Raw genomic sequence first — 21131 nt, 5'->3', positions numbered from 1 at the left:
GAAGATTTGAAAATGAAACATCATAAAATTGTTTTATTTACTGTGGTCAGGACAATGCCTAATGGCTGCTAACTGAAGAAGCTAAATGGGAGAACTTCCCATTTTTTGGTATGTTACATGACAATACAGTATGGATAACTGTTTTCAGTATTTCTTTTACACACTTGATATTCTAGAACTGTTATTACAGCATCTGTAAGGATTTAAGATTGAGAAGGCAGAAGTAGTGAATTTCTAAATTTCAGATCACTGCTGGAAATGTCCAGCTTTCAAGATGACTGTATCCCTCCAAAGAGAGCTGACCACAAGACAGCATGTATTTACTGCCTGTTTCTCAATCCCCACACAGCTCTGCAGTGTCTCTACCTCTTTACCTAGTCTCTAAGATAGTTGAGCAAATATTAATTTTGTTTTTGTACACTTCTGTCATCTATCTGCCTGACTACCTACCGACGCTCCTGCGTATTTTTGGTCAAACACTAACAGAAATCAATCTTTCAGAGATGTTAGCAGAGAACATTCAATCCACCTGAAATAAATGTGCCTAAAATGGTAACACTCTCATCATTTCACCTCTTAACTGAAAGGAACACCACAGATTTCAATGCCCTATACAGCAACAAACCCACATGAAAATAAAAAGTCTATAACATTTTTGCCTGCTCTCACCTTATTTTGAGTTTTGAAATATTTCAATAATCTATTACAGCTTTTGATTCATCCTCTGATTATGCCAGAATCTCATATTCTGCCCTTTTCTAGCAACTTTTAGTCCTTTGGGCAAATTAAAAATACTACTTAAGTATATAATAAAAAACAAACCAGCAACAAGCCTTAGACATATAAACAGATCCCATAATTTTTCTTCAATGATTCTTTAGTAATTTCTACATACTATGGTTTTCCAAGGCTACAGTCAGAATTATGCATTGGTAAATAGGATAAGATAAAGTGGAAATTACAGATCTAGTGGTCAGTGGCATAAAACAAATCTAAAGGAGCTGAGGGGAGAGGTTAAGTGCTGTGCTAGTTAATAAGAATGACAGCTTGCTTTGAATACTCATGCTGACTGTCCAAGATATTGAATAAACCTAATTTAAACTAATTTTCATTATTTGTAGAGTCTGAGTTAGGCATCTATCATTGTCAGTGCTATTAATATTCTTTTCAGAGACCACATTATCAGCATACTTAAATGAAAGCTTTCCTTTTCAATATTTATTAACTCATTAATATTTCTCGGTGGTAATATCCTCCTTGTAATATCCAAATTAGTGCATACTAAGGTATTTTCTACTGGTCAAGCTTTCTGAATTAAAAAAAAATTATTCTCCAGTACTAAAACTGCATTTGAGCTGCTGAAATTCTGCCTTCTTTTTATACTAATGTCCTGGGTTGACGTTATCCCCAAATTGTGTGTTGTCTCCCATCAGCCGCCGCTGGATTCAAATCCCGGATGAGCCCCCAGCTAGCAGCAGCGGTCGATGGGGGAGGGCACCAGCAAGCTACTAGCCAAAACAAACCCTCTAAGCATGGACAGCACACAATTTGGGGATAACGTCAACCCAGGACAACTATTTATATGAATGGCATTTAAAACCTACATTTTTGTGTTTTTTCAGTAGGTACCAGTAAATGAGAGCACTGACCAGCTATCAGTGAGCTGACCAAACGATGAATGAACAAGGATATAAAGGTTAATTCATCTTACCTGGGTTACAGTCTGTGAGGAGGGAGCAGATGGAGAGGAGAACTTTAGAAATGGTTAACGCTGGACTCCAGTTGTCCTTTAAAATGTCCAGGCAGATGACGCCTTGGCTGTTAATGTTACAGTGGTAGATCCTTGTCCGGAACGTTACCTGGAAAGGACAGAGGGTCTCAGCTCAACAACGTTCAGGCCAGTAATTACACAGTTATTAAACAATGAAAAATCATAGGAACAAACATTCCGCTTTCCTGCCTGAAATGATAGTACTCTGCCACTGCTGGTTAAATACTGGGCAAGACAAAATAAAGCAAATAAACTCTGCCTCTTGCATCTGTGGCCAGCAGTGAAACTGGTTTGTGCAGGCTGAGAATGGGATACATTTCCTGAGCCTCCCCCTGCGTTAGTCTTATCCACCTCATCATTTTGCACATGGCCAAAAAAAAGCTATTCCAGTCCCTGATCTGGACAATGCTCATAACTCAGGCCCACAGCTCTTTCACACTTTGAAGGAAGTCAGAACAAGACAAATTCTTATACTGTCTTCATCTGTTCATCATTTGACACAATAGATTAAGCTGTAAAAAATGCAGAGGCATCACAGCAGTGACTCCTGAAAAAAACTGAAGTGAAATATTTTTGAGAAAGGCTGCTCAAATAAAACGCTTTTATTTCCAAATGTTAGGTTATATTTATATCAGCAGAATTATTTACAAACACCTTTTGGGTTTTTTTAGTAGTTTATTTTGTTGATTTCTGGATCTATTTTATATGGTCTTACAGGTTATCCTATAGGTAACAAACCAAGGAGATCATTTTAGCCAAGAAAAATCTCCTCCTTCTTTAAGGAAGCAAAGAAGACTATTAAGCAAGTTCATCAGTTTTTAAATGCTTCTATATCTAAAGGTATTGCTAATTAATAGGATAATGTGATAGCTTGCCACTCTATGCTCTACATAATTGTACATTCTTAATTTTTCCCCTTCACTTGTGGTTTTGCTCCTTGTTTTTCAGTTTAAGTGCTTCACTTCTGGGGCTTCTATGAGAATTTAAAATATTTCTGGAACAATGATCTCAATTAATCTAAATGTTATAGCCAGATGATTTATTTTCTCCCTCTCATTAGACGCCCAAAGCACATTCAGCATTTGGAAGAAAGGAAGTCTTCTGTGAAATCACGAAAGTTATTTATTTAAATAATTATAATTTGGTGATAAAATAAGATGTCTGTCTATAAAGGGAAGCTATTTTGAACACGGAAGCTTACCAATGCACAAAAGTCATAAACTATCTTACACAAACTGCATGTTAAGTGCCCAGAAAGGGAGATGGTGTGGAGGACCACCCTGTGAATTGTAGGTGCTCATTAATTCCCCAGTTGAAATAAAGCTTATGCTTAAGTATCTTATCTCAACAAAGGTCTTTCCCTGTACTTCCACAATGAAAAATGTTAAGACTTCATTCAGTGGCATCTAAATACACTGAGTAATAAGATATGTGTGGTCTCACTGAATGTGGGGGAAACACTGAATCCATTGCACAGATTAAATTATACCCTCTAAAATATTTATAGACAGGTCACTCTGAGCTGGTAACCTGCCTCAGAGAAGGTCATCAATTTGAGCATGTATTTTAAGTGTAACTGTTCTCCTGCCAGTAGAGAGGACAGACACTGCCAAAGGTTCCCCTGCCTCAGCTGCTTCTGAAGCACTGGGAATTTGGCAGGATTCTGAGCCACTGACATGAATGGAGGTAGTTCATGTCTTTCATGAACTGTTCAACACTCTATTGCCATCTCAGGCTACCTGGTGGATAATGCATGTGGGACTACACCTGCTTGCAGCTGGAAGGCTGTTTTTAGAAAATGCTTAGACCTGAAATATAGCATTTTTTCACTAGGAGTACATATTAAACCTGTGACATTGAGAAAGGCGAGATAAGGATTGCTGCTTACCACTGACAATGTCTCCAACTTGCTAAATACATCAGAACACTTTAAAATGCCTGCCTAAGACAGGCATTTAAAATATTTATATAATCAACATATCAGTTATTTCATAATGATAATATATTTTATTAATTAATTTTAATATTGAAAATCAATTCAATTAATTAATGAATATAATCACAGTGTTTAGAATTGCAAAAGACAGCCTTAATACACTGGAAAGTGTGGCCTGAAGGTGGCAGGTAAAAGAGTTCTTACCCCAAGGCATCAGATTACAAATGGGATGACACATTGCTTTCCTCATCCATGTATTGCCTCAAATTGCTGATAGTGTGGGAAATGCTGACATGGAGCTTTCTGGATGTTGTGCTTACCATACCTACATTATAAGGTTATGCAGGGTCCTCCTTTTATACGTGCAGAGAGAACATTTTCTTTATTATGGTCATAGTTTTACCTTTGATGTCACTTAAATGTTTCCTTTAAATGCTGGACTCTAATTCCATTTGTCCCCTAATGAAAACACCTAAACAATCCCATGCAGGGTCTCAAAGGAATGTGTGGGTGTGCAGGCAAAGTCACCTTCAGACAAATAAAGGCAGAAGAGCAATTTATGGGTTTTCTTGAACATTAAGTGTTCCCTATGGATTTATTCTCTTTCATTCTGGAATTTAAAGAGCGTACCTAATTTTTGTTGAATAAATGTATAGATCAGGAAAATGCAAATTACAGGAAATAGGGAAAAATGGGACTACATTCTGAAAACTGTGAGTACTACAAACAATATTCCAAAAGGTAATGATAAGGAATTTATATTTAATCAATTTTGGAAGTAAACAATAATAAACTCATCTGTTATCTCCTGCTGAATGCCAAACATGCAAAGCTATGGCTGGCTGTTCACTGAGTAAGTTTTAGGACTGCAAAAAGACTGTTAATAAAACCTGGGAAGAGGAAACTAAGATGGATTTCAGTTGAGTGATTTGAGACAACTGGTTGAGGGCAAGAGAAGTAATTTCTTGATCTCAAGAGTGATTTTTTAGAACACCAGTTTTCCAGCAGGATGTAGTCTTAAAATAACTTACTTTCTTTTGAATGGAGGTCTAAACACAACAGTCTCTATGGTACCTGGTACATCATTTCACACACTTTCAGACTCCACTGAATTCAGTTGCAATATTCTTCAAAAACATACCAGGATGAAAAAATGATTCCCCAGTTTTACAAATTACATGCAAGGGGGTTACAGTGTGCCCTCAGGGTCTGCTTTCATCAGCCTGTTTGGGTTCAAACCCTCACCTCCTGCTTCTTAGTCACTGGAGCCTGGTGAGTGTGTAGGGAGAGAGGAAAGATTCCCAGAGCCAACAGGAGAATAAACAAAAACAACCTCCTTTTGCTCAGCTAACACTGGAAGCAGAGCTGAGATCCCAGGGCTCTCATTCCCGTGATTTTGAAAAGTTCCTTTTAAGATCTTTCATTTCTTACAAGGATGGAATCCTGCATGCCTGCCTGAGATGAAATTTCTGTCTTCCTCAAATATTCCCCAGGAGTTTTGCTTTAATAAATCTGCAGTGGCACTACCTGAAGTGGAAGAAGTTGTACTGCATACAGAAAAGATTTATATATATATATAAATATAAATATTTATATATATATATATAAATAATGATGCCATTTATGATGATGTTCATAGAGCTTAGGAGAGAGTAAGTTGTTCTCATCTCAGTTTGTCAGACTTTATGAGCAATACATTTGTCTGGTCAGATAGAGAAAACAAAAACAAGATTGGACCTACACTGTTTGGTCATATGAGAAAAATACTCTAACATAACCTTAATGAAAAATGTGTATAGTTCTTAATGATACAATGGTAATGAAATAATCTTTATATTAATTAGCACTCTTTAATTTCTTTCAGAGTTCACTTCATTTTTCTATGAGCACCAAGGGCTGCCTTTTTAAGATAGGGTACACAATTTCCAGTTTGTTAGTTCAGATTTGTAGCTTGCACATGAACAATTGTTGATATACTTACTAATTTATCACAAAAAGTGCATAAAAATGACTGTCCATATGATGCTCACTATTTAAGAATACATTTTAAGTTTACACCAAGTAATGAACTTCATCCAGTTCTCAAAACACTTGATTACATCTAATTTTACTTGGTAGAAAACAGATATAATTTATTTTATTGAGGGAAAAGATATTGCATCTGCATTAGCAGGAAATAATAAACTGTAATTACATTTGCCTGACCTACAGAGAAGTCTGATATGCAAACTGTGCTGTGCCTCTTTGGCAAAATGCATCATGCAAGACATCAGTAGCCAAAAGTGGTAACAATTTAAATGGGTATAATAGCATCCACATGAGTTAACCTTTAATATTACTGAAAAGGAATCAGTATGCAATGTGAATAATTATTCATTATATTCATTGTAATTATGGAGCTGAGTAACTATTCACACTGTCTCATTGAACAGTGTTGCAAGGGAAAAGAAACTGTAAAAGCACAGCAGCCACAAGCATCTATATTATATAAATGCACTTATTTTGCATACAGATTTAACAGCAGGGAAAGTAAAAAAGGGCCTTGATAATCGTTGATGTATCTGAGAGGGCAAATAAAAAGAAATCCTAAACAGTAAAAATTTTTCTGAAAACAAAGAAAGAGAAGGAGACGACAAGGGAAATGGGTTACTGTTTGGGTTAGATGTTCAGAATAGAAACAAGGTGGTAATAGGCCAACCATCAAAAGCTTTCTCTGACAAAGTCACTATGAGTTTTCATAAAATGATTTGCATATAATCAGTATAATCTTTCTTAAAATTAGTAGTTCCATATGGAAATTCAGCAAATTTTACAGAGAATGAGTTGTTTTGTTTTTTTTTAAAGATTTATTGGCCATTTAACTTTTATAAAATAAAACTTCCCTTTCGAAGTTTAAAGCATACAGTTTTTACTGTCCTATGTGTACACCTCTCTCAGTTCACCATGGTGCTCTAGGCAGGAGACTTTATTCCTAGATTTTATTCTAAGAAACAGGGGCCTCTTCTTCCTCACCGAATTCCACCAGCCTTTGGGTATTTAGGTACTTCATGCATGAGAAGCCATAGGCAGACTGACTTCAGAACTAGTAGTTTTTTGTCCTGATCAGTTCATCTGCTCTGATTTTATAGTAATGATGTGCATAAAATCCTTTTTCTCACATCTGTGTGTATTTATCTGTGTGTGAGTAAAAAAGGATAAGAAACAACACTGACCTATTATGTATTTTTAGATCACATGGATTTTATGCAGTAGTAAAACATCCTTGATACAGCAGAATTACGTAGCTTCTAAAATTTCCAACGACAAGCTGTCTTCTGAAAATATATTTGACAAGCAATATGAAAACTAATGCTGTGAGGCAGAAGATATTCCCCATAAGATACCTCTACAGCCCTCTTAATGAGTTTGAGTACTGGGTAGTCACAGGAAATTGGAAGAAATGATAAACCACCTAAGCCTTGGTGAAGGAAAACAGGAGTTTAGTTAGATAGAGCTGTTTGCATCAAGATTAAATAAATCAATAGAAACTACTGATATAAATTAGTGTATTATAAACAGAGTGAATAAGGAGACTATTCATTAGAAGAATCATTGGCAATTCAATTTGCCAATTACGAGAAGAATTATTAGATAAATGAATTTAAAGGAAATCTCAGAGATTTCCATGGCATTGCCTTATCAAATACGTATCTTGCATTTATTCACAATAAAACGTTGTTATTGATTCTCTCCTCAGGCTAATATATTTCTGCTCACATCTGTGTTCTCCACTTTAAAACTCTCATTCTGCCATTCTGAGAGACATTCTTAAGCAGCCACCTGGGTTTGAGCTGCCCAGAGCCCTGCACCACTGCTGGTGGCTCAGCATCACCTGAAGGCATCACAGAGTCACAGAATGGTTTGAGTGGGAAGGGACCTTGGAGATGCAGTGTCAGCCCTCCTGACACCAGGTTGTTCAAAGCTCCAAGGAGAGCAGCACTGGGGCTGATCCTGCTAGCTGTGACAATGGCCTGCTGGTGGTAGGTTGTCCATTCCTCCCTCTCAAAGACTCCCCTGCATCTGATTTCTGCCTGCAAACACCCAAAGACTTCCCTTGCTGGGAAAATCTGCCAACCCCATTTATTGTCACGGATGAAGGATTCCTGGGCTGCTCTCAGCCAGGAGATGCAAATAGCCAGGCTGGGTGAGAAGAACAAGGGAGGCACAGTAAAGGGGCCTGGGGAGGCTGTGGGAATGTGCTGGGTGAGGCAGCCACACCATCAGGAGGAGGAGGAGGATGGGCAGGGCAGGAGGCAGCTGAAAAAAGCTGCTCACAGCACAGCACGGCACTGAGAGCTAATAGGATGTGACAGAGGCTATGAGAGAGGTATGACCAGGCAAATGAATGAAAGGGATGAGGCTGACAGGAGCCCATTGCATTTGATGGCTACCCAGACCATGGCAATATCTGGGAAGGGGGCAAGAGGAGGCAGACTGAAGCCCTTACTGCATCAGGGTTGCAGAGATGGTAAAAAGGGGTCAATCTCATGGTCTGTACTTCAGGGGTTTTACAGGTTCAAGTGTAAACTGTGTTAGTAGTGATAAATGCAATTTAAAGTGCATGTCTGCCTTGTAAGGGTCATTTGAACAATGTAGGTTAGAAATACCAAGGAATGCTTATTTTTTTGCATCCACTCTTGTAAGCACAGTTTTTCTATTACATGACAGATAAAAGTGTCCTTAACAGCCAATCACATATGAAACAAGTATGAACAAGTAGAGTAGAAGCCAGGAACAAAAAGAATTGCCCCTGAGACATGAGGCTGAACTTAAAAAATTGGTTGAAAGTGTCTACTACGGGAGAACTCCACAAGAGGATGTTTAGTGCATTGAGATTAGTGCTATATTACAATTATGTATAAAAAACCTGAAGAGATGTTTAATATTGCCATTAAGATCAGACTCTATAAACACTGGGCATTGTATTTAAAATGGAAAAAGGCCTCCCTTGCAGTCCAACAGCTGATTTAAACCACCTAGGCATTCAAATGCTGAGAATAGTTTTTCAGATAGCTGATAGACATAAGAGATTTACATGGGGGGAAAAAGAGTTTTCTGTTATTTTAATTTTGATTTAGAGGTGATTTAGCATATTGTAGCTTTCAAGTCCTATGAACCATTTTTCAGTCAGCTGAGATTAAAGTCCCTGGCAAGATTAATTGTAGAGTTAGGATTAAGAGATTCTATAAATCACTCAAATTCAAAAATAAAGCTAGCAGAATACTAGGGTAATGATAGATATATCCACATTGTATCAGTCACAGCTAAATTGAATTGACACTGTAGTAGACTGAACGTAGTCAAATATGAGAGTAGAAGTTATTAATAAAGATTATTCTTGATGAAAATATAGACTCCACTGCAGTGACAATTCCTGGGAGGAAAGTTCTCTTGAAGAGTATTCATTTTTCTACAAACACCTGTACAAAAGACTGGTGTGGCTTCCTGATTTGTCAAAGCTTCCTGCTCCAGAGGGACAGTATGTGTGATGATGAAATTATTGCCTTTCCTCCAGTTGTGTAGTGTACACAAGTTGCAGTGCTTGTACTGATGGCTAAATGTTAAAGGATCTTGCATCAAAACTTTGCATACTTGGGGAATTCACTCATTTCTTATGTGGATTGAGGACAGAAATTGAGGTGAAATTCTTTCTGTCAGACCAGGCTGATTAAAAGATATGATAGCCCCTACTCAAATACACGTGAACATATACATATATAATCATCCATCTACACACACAGATATATACACATACATGCAGAGACATCTATGCATGGCTAGATCTCAGTCAATACCCCAAACAAGGAGCTTTTGAGCATTGAATGGAATAGACAGAGAGAAAGCTTTCCTCTGTTAAAGCCAAGGGGTGAACTGTCTGAATCCATTAAAGATGAAAGGAAGATAAGTTAGCAGGAAAAACAAATCTCAAAGGTATTTCTTAAAAAAGGTTGAGGGGGTCATTTAGCCCCTGAAAAAATGTAAGGTTATTTCCTTGGCAGGTCATCTAAGCATTTTTATTTATTTCTGCTCTGAACAGGGCACAGATTTGTCTATTTTTCAACCCCCTACAATACAAAGGATGTACTGTATTTTTGGGTTGAAATTAAACCTCACCTTGTCACCAAGACTGAAGCCTCAGCAGCATCTGGCCTTCAGCAGAAGATGAGCTCATCACCACATCTAGGCCTGACTTTGTGTGTTCCATACCTTCCTTCTGTCTGGCATCTCATAAAACCAAGGTGACACTGAGGAAGCAGCTGAGAGGAGAACAGGGATTGTGCAGCCTGCCTGCTTTCTTGCTGACTCAGCCAACCAGGTGCTCAGCTCAGTTCTGCAGGGCTACAGCAGCTTCCTCACAGTGGAGGCAAGGAAATATTTTAAATTGATTAGAGCCTCCCAGAAAGCCAAATTGCCAGTTCTCAGATGAGAAGTCTTGTTTTCTGGTTGTAGAGCTAAATCAGAGTTAGGCTGGGCTGGCCCTCCATCACTCCTGCTCAAGCTAGATTGGTCACACAGAGGTAAACTTTTTGGGGAAGAACAACTCCCTCCTCTGCATGAGTGTGCTGCAATTGTGAGAGAAGCTAAACACCACTGATTTATAAGGAAAGCAGAACTGAAAAGGTCAATGACCTCTGGCCAAAAAAAATTTGGAGTCTAGTTTCAAGGCATGTGACAAAGCTGAAATACTGAAAATAGACTGACTTCAATGAGGAAGAAATTAATAGTGTGAGAGCAAATTATGACTTACCACATGGTTTATTCTGTGATGGTGAAGAGTAACTTAATTTGATACTATGCTTATGGTTTAACTTTGGAGAGACACTGACAGGTAAGGACAGACAAAAGGGAAACTGGGGATTCACAGGAGAAAGACTGGTTGGTGCAGACTGGAAGGGAAACCTGATGACAGTGATGTGCTGCTATATGAAACCTGAAATTTGAACTGGATCACACAGGAGAATCAATGTGGAAAACGGAGATTAAAGTTGAAAATCTTAAGATTGTTGGAGGCTACAAAAGTGCAAAAAAGAAATACCTAAAAGTGAAAATTTGGACAGATACTTTGCTAATCTGAATTAAAGAGTGATTAATTATCTTTTATGTGATAAAGGCAAAGTAAAAAAGCAGATTAACTGTCTAGAAGAGCAAATGAAAATTACTTTGTACATTTGCTAAAAAGAAAAATCAAAATACAGGTTGAATATCTTTACTGGTGCAAATGTGGTCTCTGTTGTTTATTTAATGTTTTCCAACATGCAACAGGGTGCCCAGTGATCAGAACAGGCATCAACAGTGTTTATAGAAGCAATCTGGATCACTCAGAAAATATCAAAGACTTTGTATAATACAAATCAAACAGTGCTTACACTACAAATATATTTTAATGATGGCAATAAAAATAAAAGACATATTTCCAAAATCCATTTTCAATATATCTTTCTAATTGAAAAAATTATTTTACCCTCCTTAAGATCCATATGTGACATACACATGTATGATAATGGAATGCACAACATCTGGGAATAGATGAGGAAAAAGGATCTTTCTGCAGATTTTAACACACTGTGGATTAGGCCCCTTAGCAGTAACTATGTTATGTGACATAGAAATTTGCCTTTGGAACCCCAGGCTGGGTCAAGTAATTGCATCTGGGAAACACAGTTTCTATTTCTTCCCAGGTTTTTTGTGGTCACATTTTTGGAAGATCAATTTTGACAGTACTTGTTTAAATATTTCCTTACTTCATAGTGAATGAGGGATGAAAATGGCCCACAGAAATCTCAGGAGTAATTTATGAATTCAATCATAGTGAAAAATGTGAATTAGACCCTTCCTGATATGTTCTTACAGGGAGGTAATCTTGCCAGCACTCAGGATACATTTATGTCTTTCTCAGTACATTTCACAGTCTTGTACTTTATCCCTAGTTTTTTAAAGATGGTAGAGCCTTAAGGGGTTAGAAAAAATAGAATGTAACTACAAAGAAATCTAAAATGATCTATCCCCATAACCCTACAACCCATGATTTTGAGAATAGCATAAAATATCACAAATCTTGTGGTGAAGTAGAAGAGAAGCCAACACCCAGTGACACAGATAGCACTGTACTGTGATGCCATGTGTTACATTCCACATACTCAGTACCTTTCTTTTGCTAAAAATCAGCTTGGGGAGAACATATTCAACTACCTTTTCCTGGCAATGCTGACTGCCAGCATTATGATAAGCAGTGGTCTTTCCATGCTGCTTTATTCAAGGGATTTCCCTAAGTATTTTATCTGTGAATGAGTTTCATAAGGTCTGGGAAACAGGTGCAATGAAAGAGCAACAGTTTGTGAGGTCATACAGCAGGACTGAAAATAGGGGTCATTTAGAACTGTGGCTGAAGTGAATAGAGTAAGAATCCATGTGCATAACACATGCTTATGGCACAGTTATATTTGCCATGAATCCCCTGTGCTCATTACTTTCTCACATATGACAATTTCCCTCATCATAAATACTGGCCTTTTAGTAATACAACACAGCATCATCAATTCTCTTATCCTTTATCAAGCAGTACATTTTCATATGATTTATGTGCACACATTTCTTGCAGTGACAACTGGCATCAAGATAAAGGCAGACAATAAAATCTATTACGAAGCAGGACAAGAACCACCTCTTTGCCTGACATTTCATTAATAAGCAATGCACAGCTGCATTACTCATGTCTCAAAATAACACAGTTGCTGAACACAACTGAGTGCAGTTGGAAAAAGACTTTACCTTGTGGTGAAATAGCACACTGGACATTCAACTTCTATTTTAAAAGGTTGTCTATTACATACACTGCCTCAAGACACAACAGATTCAACAGAGAGAATAACAGACTTCCCTGTAAGTTGTCTTTCAGAGCTAGTTCTTATGTATTAGTCCTTTGAGAGAACTTTTTTAGATCCATTTTATATGTCATAAAGCCATTTTATCCCCTAAATAATATAATTTTAACTTTTTTGGGGGACTGAATATAACCCTTGCATGGCAACTAGTGGACACAGATTAAGCCCAAGAAAGAAGTAAATAAATAGGGCTTGTTAAAACAGACCTTGTACAGAGAGTGGGCTGGGCTGGGGGGAGGCAGGAAGAACAGGACAGAGGGAAGAACAGAACAGGACTGGAGCCAGCTCAGCCTGCCCAGAGCTTTAACTAACTGAAGGAGACTTTATAAAGTTTCAAATTCTTCACTGTGTAACAACAGCTGCCTAAATCTGAAACTGTGTAGTCAGCAAGGTGTTCAACTCTTCTAAGACCTCTCAGTGACATCAAATCTTCTCTAAACTGGAACACTAAAAGTGGGAAACAAAGTTAGACCATCTCTAATACTGCTATACTCACCCATTTTTAAGGGTACTGGCTGGGAAAGTCCAATTTACAGAATGACATGTGCTTTGCATCTCTCTTTTGTTTCACAAACTTTTCCTGATAATACCAATGTTATTTAATTACATTACTACTGTAACATTAAAATTCTATACAAAGCAGTTATATTTCAATCATCTACTCAAAGTAATCAAATAAGAATTGACTTCTCTCTCTTTTAATGCAATATCCTTCTATTACAGACCAACATGGCACACCCATCCTTTCACAAATGCATCAGAAACAAGGAAAATATTTTTTGATCTCATAGCTCCTTCTGTGGGCATCTTCCAGACACACTCTCCAGAGTGGCAAGATGAACAATGTACCTCTTTTTACTTTGTTTTATGGAAGACAGCCCCATCAATTTATTTGATTCTATTAACAGCTCTGCAGGATAAATTTTATCAGTTTCTGTTCCTACTAGAGAACATGTATGTTAAGATTTGCACTTCCAGATAAGATCTTCCAAGCATCTTGTGTCTGACATTGGTAATTCCTTCTCTCTGTAGGCCAGAGGATGCAATTTAGGGGGATGTTTGCTTTTTCTATAAGTACATTAAGCAGGTGGTTTGCAATAATCCTGTGATCAAGCAGCAAAGTCCCATTCTGACATCCTCCTCAGCAACTATTACTATTGGTTATAGATGATGCTCTGCATTGCCACATTCCACCCTCTTCTGTTTTTGCAGTCTTCCTAATCACTAAATTTTTCATGTTTGACATTTCAAATTGATCATGGTAATGATCTGTCACCTTCACATTATTGATACAGTTCTTTGTTTCTGGCTGGTATCATTATGGACAGCATTATAAAAAGAATCCCTAAGGATTTCTGGAAATCTCTGTCACTCCAGTTGCTTGGCTTTGGTGCCATATTTCCACATTCTTCCAGAAAACTGATGTAAAGCAATTACTTACAATATCATGCACCTGCAGATATTATATGGGATAGTGAAATAGGTGCATATTTTTATCCAAACAGCCATACAAGCCTGGTGAATTATATGGGTCAACAGGAAAGATTAAGTATCTTCAGCTACTTATAAAGGGTGCAATTCAAATATAAGTGCTTTCATATTAGAGACAAATCAAATTTTAAAAAATAGCTACTGGAAATTATGCAACCTTTTGCTAAATAAATCCATATCCATTCAGCTATACTGGCAGCATGCAAGCAAATTTTAGCCAGTTATTTAAATTATTTCTACTAAAAGAGTCAAGTTTAAAAATTCATTATTGCTTTGAAAATTTTATGTTTCATCTTAGAATGATATGACAACACACACATTGAAAATACCAGAAGGAGAAGACTCCTATAAGACTTTGAATATCCTTCTACTAACCTTGGGTGGTTTAAAAGGATAGTCCGGTGAAAAGGTTATGTCAAGGAAGAAAACTCCACCTTCATATACAGACCCTGGAGGCCCCAGTATAGTTGACCTCCATTCATAAATGTTGTCTCCTTTGGGTCCAGCACTAAAATAGAAAACAAAAATATAACATAATAACCACATAAAATCAAGGATATACTGCATCAGTTATACTCTACCAGTAGTACTGCTGTAACATCAGAAACCAAAATTGTAAATCACATTCATTAAGTTAGATAGAACATGCATCTGATGTCCTGTCAGAGGACAGGAGCTGGGCTCTGTCAGAGAAGTGATATATTCCGCTGGGAAGAAGAATTAAAATCACATCATAAATTATTCAAATAAGCACAGAGAATTTCCCAACTGTCTTATCTCAAATATTTTAGTGGGCAGATCTGAAGGATTTACAGTGCAAGGACACAGAGACTTTGTTGAGATGTCTTGTCACTGTCTTGCTTCACAAGTCATTCTATTTTCACCTGCCTCCTCACCCACCTACCTCCTCAGTCAGTAGCAGTGTAATTACACACATTACACAGCACAGACTGTACTAAAGACTTGGTACAAACAACCTTGCAGCTGCACTTGTTCCTAACCTAAGGTCTCCATTCTCTACCAAAGAAGGCTGCTCTGCTCTGCAATTGTTTTTCTATCCTAAAAATAATATAAATAGGAAGTGGGTTATGTTCATTATGCTAAATCAAATCGAAAGTGTTAGATTATGTTAATTCAAAGTCCTTGGTTAAAAGCACAGTACTGAAATTATATCTAAAATGTACAAAACATAATTCTGTAGGAAACAAGAAAAATCTCTCACACGCATGGTGAATTCCTGAAAAAGATGAAATAAAATACTAACTAATAAAAGTTCTTGGGCATGACTCTTCTAAAAGCCAGCACAGCCTCCTTTCATACGACATAATGCCTGTCCATACAAATTCACATTTTACTCAGGATGGCCTCTTAAAGCATACATACACTTCTTTTCCATTCACAGCCTGATGATTACAGTCACTGACACTGGACCTGAATTTTAATTTGGATCAATTGGAATGGTGACTTCCAGGTATCTGATTAATATTTTTTAGAGGATGGTAGTGCTGGTTGGTATCTCAAAAAAGTGATGTGGCATTGTTTGAAGGCATTTCTTGTGAAACAATTCTTGTTATGCTTGCAGTGAAGGTTTCTGCAGCATGCAGGGGGTTTGTGGAATCACTCTGTGTGTAGAACAGCTGAAAGCTCTTGGCTGTGCTCCATGCCTCACAATGTACCCAAGGCATACAATTATTATACAACATCATGTCATGTTCACTGCTCAACTATTGGTTTTGTTCACTGGAAGTTAATAAAACACACTTTCACCTGCAATTCCTTGGGCTCCCTTCATTAAAACTTCTGACTGCAGGATTCCCTGAATACAGCTGCATGACTTAGTCCTGTGCAGAGCACTTCATTAGTCATGGTACCTACATCCATTTTCTATAATAGCTGTAAATGCTTCTTGGCTTTCTAAACTACCTTGCTTTCTCAACAATAATGGGTTACAGAGACTATAACATTATGGAACCTTCATTTTCTATCAGCCATAGTAACAAAAGTAGCAACTGTTTTAAAGATAAAATCTGGCTTTTTAAGTGGCACAATAGCTGAAGTGTTGCCATCCATATTTCACAGTGTCGATAATACATCAGGTTGCTAGCTGCCAAACAAATTTAATTTACCCAGTTCTCAGTTTGCATTAACCTTTGAATAATAAAGCACAGCTGAGACTGCTGTAAGAAACAAACCAGAGAATGAATAATTAAAACCACCTCCACTGCCTTTAGAAAGACCAATCCTGAGTCAACAGGGAAGGTTTAATTGTGACTGAACTAGGCATTAAGGGGCTAATTGAACTCTTTTTAATCCCAAACAAATGCAGTCCTACATCAGTGGTATGGTATACAATGTTCACAGAAAATAAAACTCATTAAAAAAATGCAGGCAATTATTTCAAATGGAAAAGACAAGAAGCAAGGCAAGTCGAAATCTTACACCAAAAGAGCCCATAATATGTGAAAGGAATTCCTTCTCATTTTCTGTAGGAAAATGTTCTAACACTTAAAGAAGCAATTCCTCAGTCGATGCCAGCAGGTTAAAATGGAAGTGATATAAATGTCATTCCCAGAGAGATGGTTGGAAATAGTAACAAAAGGTAGCCCTAGCTCTTTCAGAGCTTATTTAGCCAGGAGGGGATGGCTGGGCTCTTTCTAGATTTGAGTAAGGCTCACTTTTTTGATCATAACTCTCTCTGATAGTGGCATTTTTATACTGCATATTATTTTTATTTGTTTTGCCTATTTATTTAATTGCATTAACATTTGAAATGAGCAGTCATTAATTAGAATAGTTGGAAAATGCTCCATCTGCCAGTTGAACTGTTTCGGCACGTCCAGCTACAAGCCCAGCCTGATCACACTCTGAGGATGCTGATTAACATTAATTGAAGGTTTTCTTTGCAAATGAGAGATGAAGCTTTATTAAGTATTATTATTAATTTGAAGAATAGCTTAAATTGTATGGAGTGTGGGAAGACTGCTGTTATTGACGCTGCCTGTTTGAGTGCTTGCTTGGCAGCAGGGCTGCTCTGCCATGTGAAGTACCAGCCCATGTGCACAGGCAACAGCTGCTATCAAGGGCAACAGCATGCACAAGCATCACTGTTTTTCATTTTTGCATTAATAATACAAAAAGTTTGACAGGTGTATTATCTTTGTTTTCCTTCTTTCTTAATTGTTAAGCCTTTTATTTATTATGTTACTGGCAACATGAACAGGCTCCACCAGAGAAAATTCCCACATGTGCAAGATCTCAGCCAGAGCCTTATTCTATAAGGTTTAAAATGCAAGAGCATTTAATTACCCTTCTCTCTACATGGATATCTGCCCAACACACTGAAGCCCAAATGTTTTACATTGAGTATGATTTATATTCCAGCCCTATTAAAGTTACTGGCAACCAAACCACAGATCCTGAAGAAAGTGCACTAAACAGCTCAGTGCCTAAAGTTCTGTAATCTTGGGAAGGACAGATTCAGATGTGCATCCTCTCAGCAAAAGGCAGACTAAATCTGTCCTGAACCCAGCTGACCCAGGGCCAGAGCACACATGTGCTGCCTGTGTTGAACCCATTGCTGCAGCAGTCAGCTCCAAGGGAGAGATACAGGCAGCGGGGCAGCTCCAGGGTGAAGTGGATGAACTGTTTAAGGTGATCAGACCAGCAGTGTAGCCTCCCAGATGCTGACACCCAGTGACTCTGCAGGGTGGGGCAATCAAGGAACAGCAGAGAGGTTGTAGTGTGGCTCTGGAACTGGTGCTCCCTACGTTTCCAGTGTTACCTCCCAGATGGAATACATAACACAGAACCAAGGAGGTGCAGCTGAGCCCTTGCAGACTTGAAGTTATTAATGGCTTGCCAAGAGCCAGCTGTCTGTATTCCCCTACAGCTGATGAGACCCCCCACAGAATACTGTATTTCACCTCTGCAGAGGTTTGCTCAGTGGAAGAGCTGGAATAGGTGGACATGGAGCCAGTTTTCTTCCAGAATGACATCCATATGAGTGTGTGAAATTCAGGACAAAGGAGTGAAAATATGAAAAATGGTCTTTTTATTTCACTCTCCTTTGCCTCTCCTATATTTCACTTCTGCCATGGCTTCCCATACATACTTGCAGGTGAAATGTATGAACATCAGTTACAGTTGTTAGCAAAACACTTTAAATGCTGATAGAACTGAATTAACTTTGCTTTAAATATGCTTACCACATGGAGTATTTTCTATTCGCTCAATGTTTTAGGCAGGCAGCCACTTGAAAGTAGTGCTGATAAAAACTGCTTGTCCAGTGCAATGCCTTATAAACACTAAGGTTTCCCTGCATTTAAAATATCCTAAAATATTAAATGCAAAAGAATTTATTAGGAGATTTGTATGAAAACAACAGCACCCATGAGATATACCAGTTGAAAACCTAACCGGAGAAATTATTAAAGTACTGTTGATTTTTAGCTGTCATTTGAATACTAATGTACTTAATTTCCAGAGAACAATTTCAAAAAGTGAAAATACAAAAGGTCAAAAAATAAGAATGTCTACCTGGATTATCAAGTAGTAATGCAAAATAGATTAGTCAAAGTAATGTTATAGTTTTTAATCTACCTTATATTTCTTGATGAGGGGGGTCAAATGCTTTCCCAGTGTCTATGACTGGAGGTATCATAAACTCATAGTGTGTTTCTAGTAAGGTGGAAATTCAGGACTATTTCACTGTCTTCCCTTCTGTTCTTGGTCTCTAAATCCTGCAGATGCCCACAATTAAAGTGGATACTCTTTGACACAAGAGAAAGGCAAGCCTGTAGCACAAAACCTATAGGATTTTAACTTCAACCAGTTTTCTAGATCTGATACGTGAACAGTGCATGGCAGGGAAGTGATCAGGCCAAACGGAATAGGAAAGCACTTTGGTTGGAGGCCTTTCTATTCCTGAGGACTCAGAAAGATTCTTGTGTAGGATATGAGTTTTTAACAACACTGAAGAACAAAGCAGAACCAGGATATCACTGGTTCTTTCCATGGCATTTCTATGGCAATTCACTCCTATTATTGCATTATGTAATCTGAATTGCCTTAGCACACAGAAACACACATCAGAACCAGGGTGCAGTCTGTGGAGGATGCAGTCCCTCTCAACTATCTTTGGTAACTCATGACAGTAGGAAAAAGAAGGATACATGCAAGGTTCTTTCTCTTCCTTGTCTTTTATTGTGAGGGCCTTGCTTCAGTGTTTAGGAGCTTTCCCTGTGAGGAGAGAAGCTCATTACAAAATATTCACCCTTTCTAAATATTACATCAATTTCTTGCAATCCCATTTCTTGCACATCTAACAGATATGCAGGAGCAGATCCTGCCTCCAGCTGCTTTCTGTGAATGCTTTTGGGAAGCCACTTGCCCAGAGGACAAAGAGGATACCAAAGTATGGGAAAGTTGGCAAAGTAATTTAAGAGCACAGCTGGTGAGTGGAGAAGATGGATGTGGCAAACCAGAAGACTGCAGATTCAGCTTTCAATCAGATATATCTCTTGAGAAGCAGATATGAAGCTTCATTAAAATAAACTCAATACACCCTCTGCTCCCTGTTTTTGCCAAAAATGAAACTCATTCTAAGCAAATGTGTTGCTTTGGTCTGCACCATGGCTCAAAGCTGACCCTGTAGTTGGGGACAACCATGAGACAGTAGTGGGGAAGTTGTTGTTGGATAATCTCAATCTGGGAAGAAGCAAATCAGCAGCAGCTATGCTGATACATCACCAGGTGATTCACCACACCTCCATAACCCACCCAGCCCTATTCAACAAAATGCAAAAACTGCCACTGAGAAGCAGTGGCATCACAGCCCTGCATGCCACTGCCACGTTTCTGTAAATGTGGGATGGATACAGACAGCATTAGGATACAGATGGAGCCAGCCTTACAGTTTATCTGCTGCACTGCTCCTGCTCTTGTCCCAGTACTCTCTCCTCTGCAACCTGGGAGCCCCCTGATCTACCACCTCTCGAGCTTCACTACCCCCTTCTCACTGGCTTATTCTTTGTAGTATTGCATGTATTTTCTAGTTTCTGCCTGAGGCTGGTTTCTCCCCAACCTTCTCTTTGTATTGTGACAATTAATTGCTCCTTCACCATAGTGGATCCTTCCTCACTTTAGGCAGATGCAGATCCCACTCCTGCTAATGCCCCACTTCTTTATCCCTCATCAAAAGCCATCAAAACATCCTGCTATTTTTTCACCTTGTTCAAGAAGTGAGGAGAGGGTGAAAAATGGTACAGGGGTGCTTTATTACAGTACAGTAATTTTGTTTCCCTCCTTCCCTGGAAAAGGAAGAGCAATCAGAGTGGGAGCTGCAGCAACAATGGTGTAGGGAAGGGAAAGGGAATCACAGCTGCCTACCCAGATGCTACAGTGATATCAGGAGATACTTTGGCAAATGTATGTAATAAACAGTTGCCACAGCAGCCAAAAGAATACACTTCTACAAAACAAAAACAAAGAGATAGCAGTGAGCACTGAGACTGCCTGTGGCAATGGGCACTGTTATGTGGTTAATAATACCTCTGCTATGAATAAAATTAGCAAGCTGGTCTCCAGGCAGTAAAATCAAAGAACAATTAAAGAAATAAACCCTTTTGGAATTAGAGATAAGTGCTAACTTGAGCAATAATATTGATGACTTAAATTTTCCTCAAGAAATAAAGCCCCCATTTTACAATGCATAATATTTTTATGGATTTTTTTCCCTCTTGAAAATCTGCTGAAAATCCCCAAAATCTTAATTTTCAATTAATCAATTAAATAATGTATTAAAACTATCATCATCTCAATTTCTTTATCTAGGTGGTGCAAAGAAGTGTCATTATTAAAATGCTGAAGATGCTCATTGTTCTTACTAGATATAATCTAGACCAAACCTAGAAATTTTTCAGCATTAAATTTGAGGCCCAAGAGATTTACTTTAGGTACTGTAAGTAAACTAACTCTTTAAGTAAATTACAACATATATTTACATTTTAAGAGA

At 38.0% G+C, this 21131-nt stretch overlaps 1 protein-coding gene across 2 annotated transcripts in view; it reads right to left on the bottom strand.

The window, feature by feature from the left end:
• LOC306799395 (ubiquitin-conjugating enzyme E2 E2) overlaps positions 1-21131 on the bottom strand; it is a 196493-nt gene that overhangs the window by 20239 nt on the left and 155123 nt on the right. For both annotated transcript variants that reach the window (XM_079300356.1, XM_079300357.1), the window contains exons 4-5: positions 14495-14627; positions 1712-1859 (exon numbers count right to left, since the gene is read on the bottom strand). In XM_079300356.1, coding sequence (XP_079156482.1) covers positions 1712-1859; positions 14495-14627 — 281 coding nt within the window. The remainder of the gene's footprint in view (positions 1-1711; positions 1860-14494; positions 14628-21131) is intronic.

This window comes from Erithacus rubecula (genome assembly GCF_903797595.1).
Source record: "Erithacus rubecula genome assembly, chromosome: 3".
Lineage (NCBI taxonomy): Eukaryota > Metazoa > Chordata > Aves > Passeriformes > Muscicapidae > Erithacus > Erithacus rubecula.
This window is presented reverse-complemented; position numbering and strand designations above follow the sequence as displayed.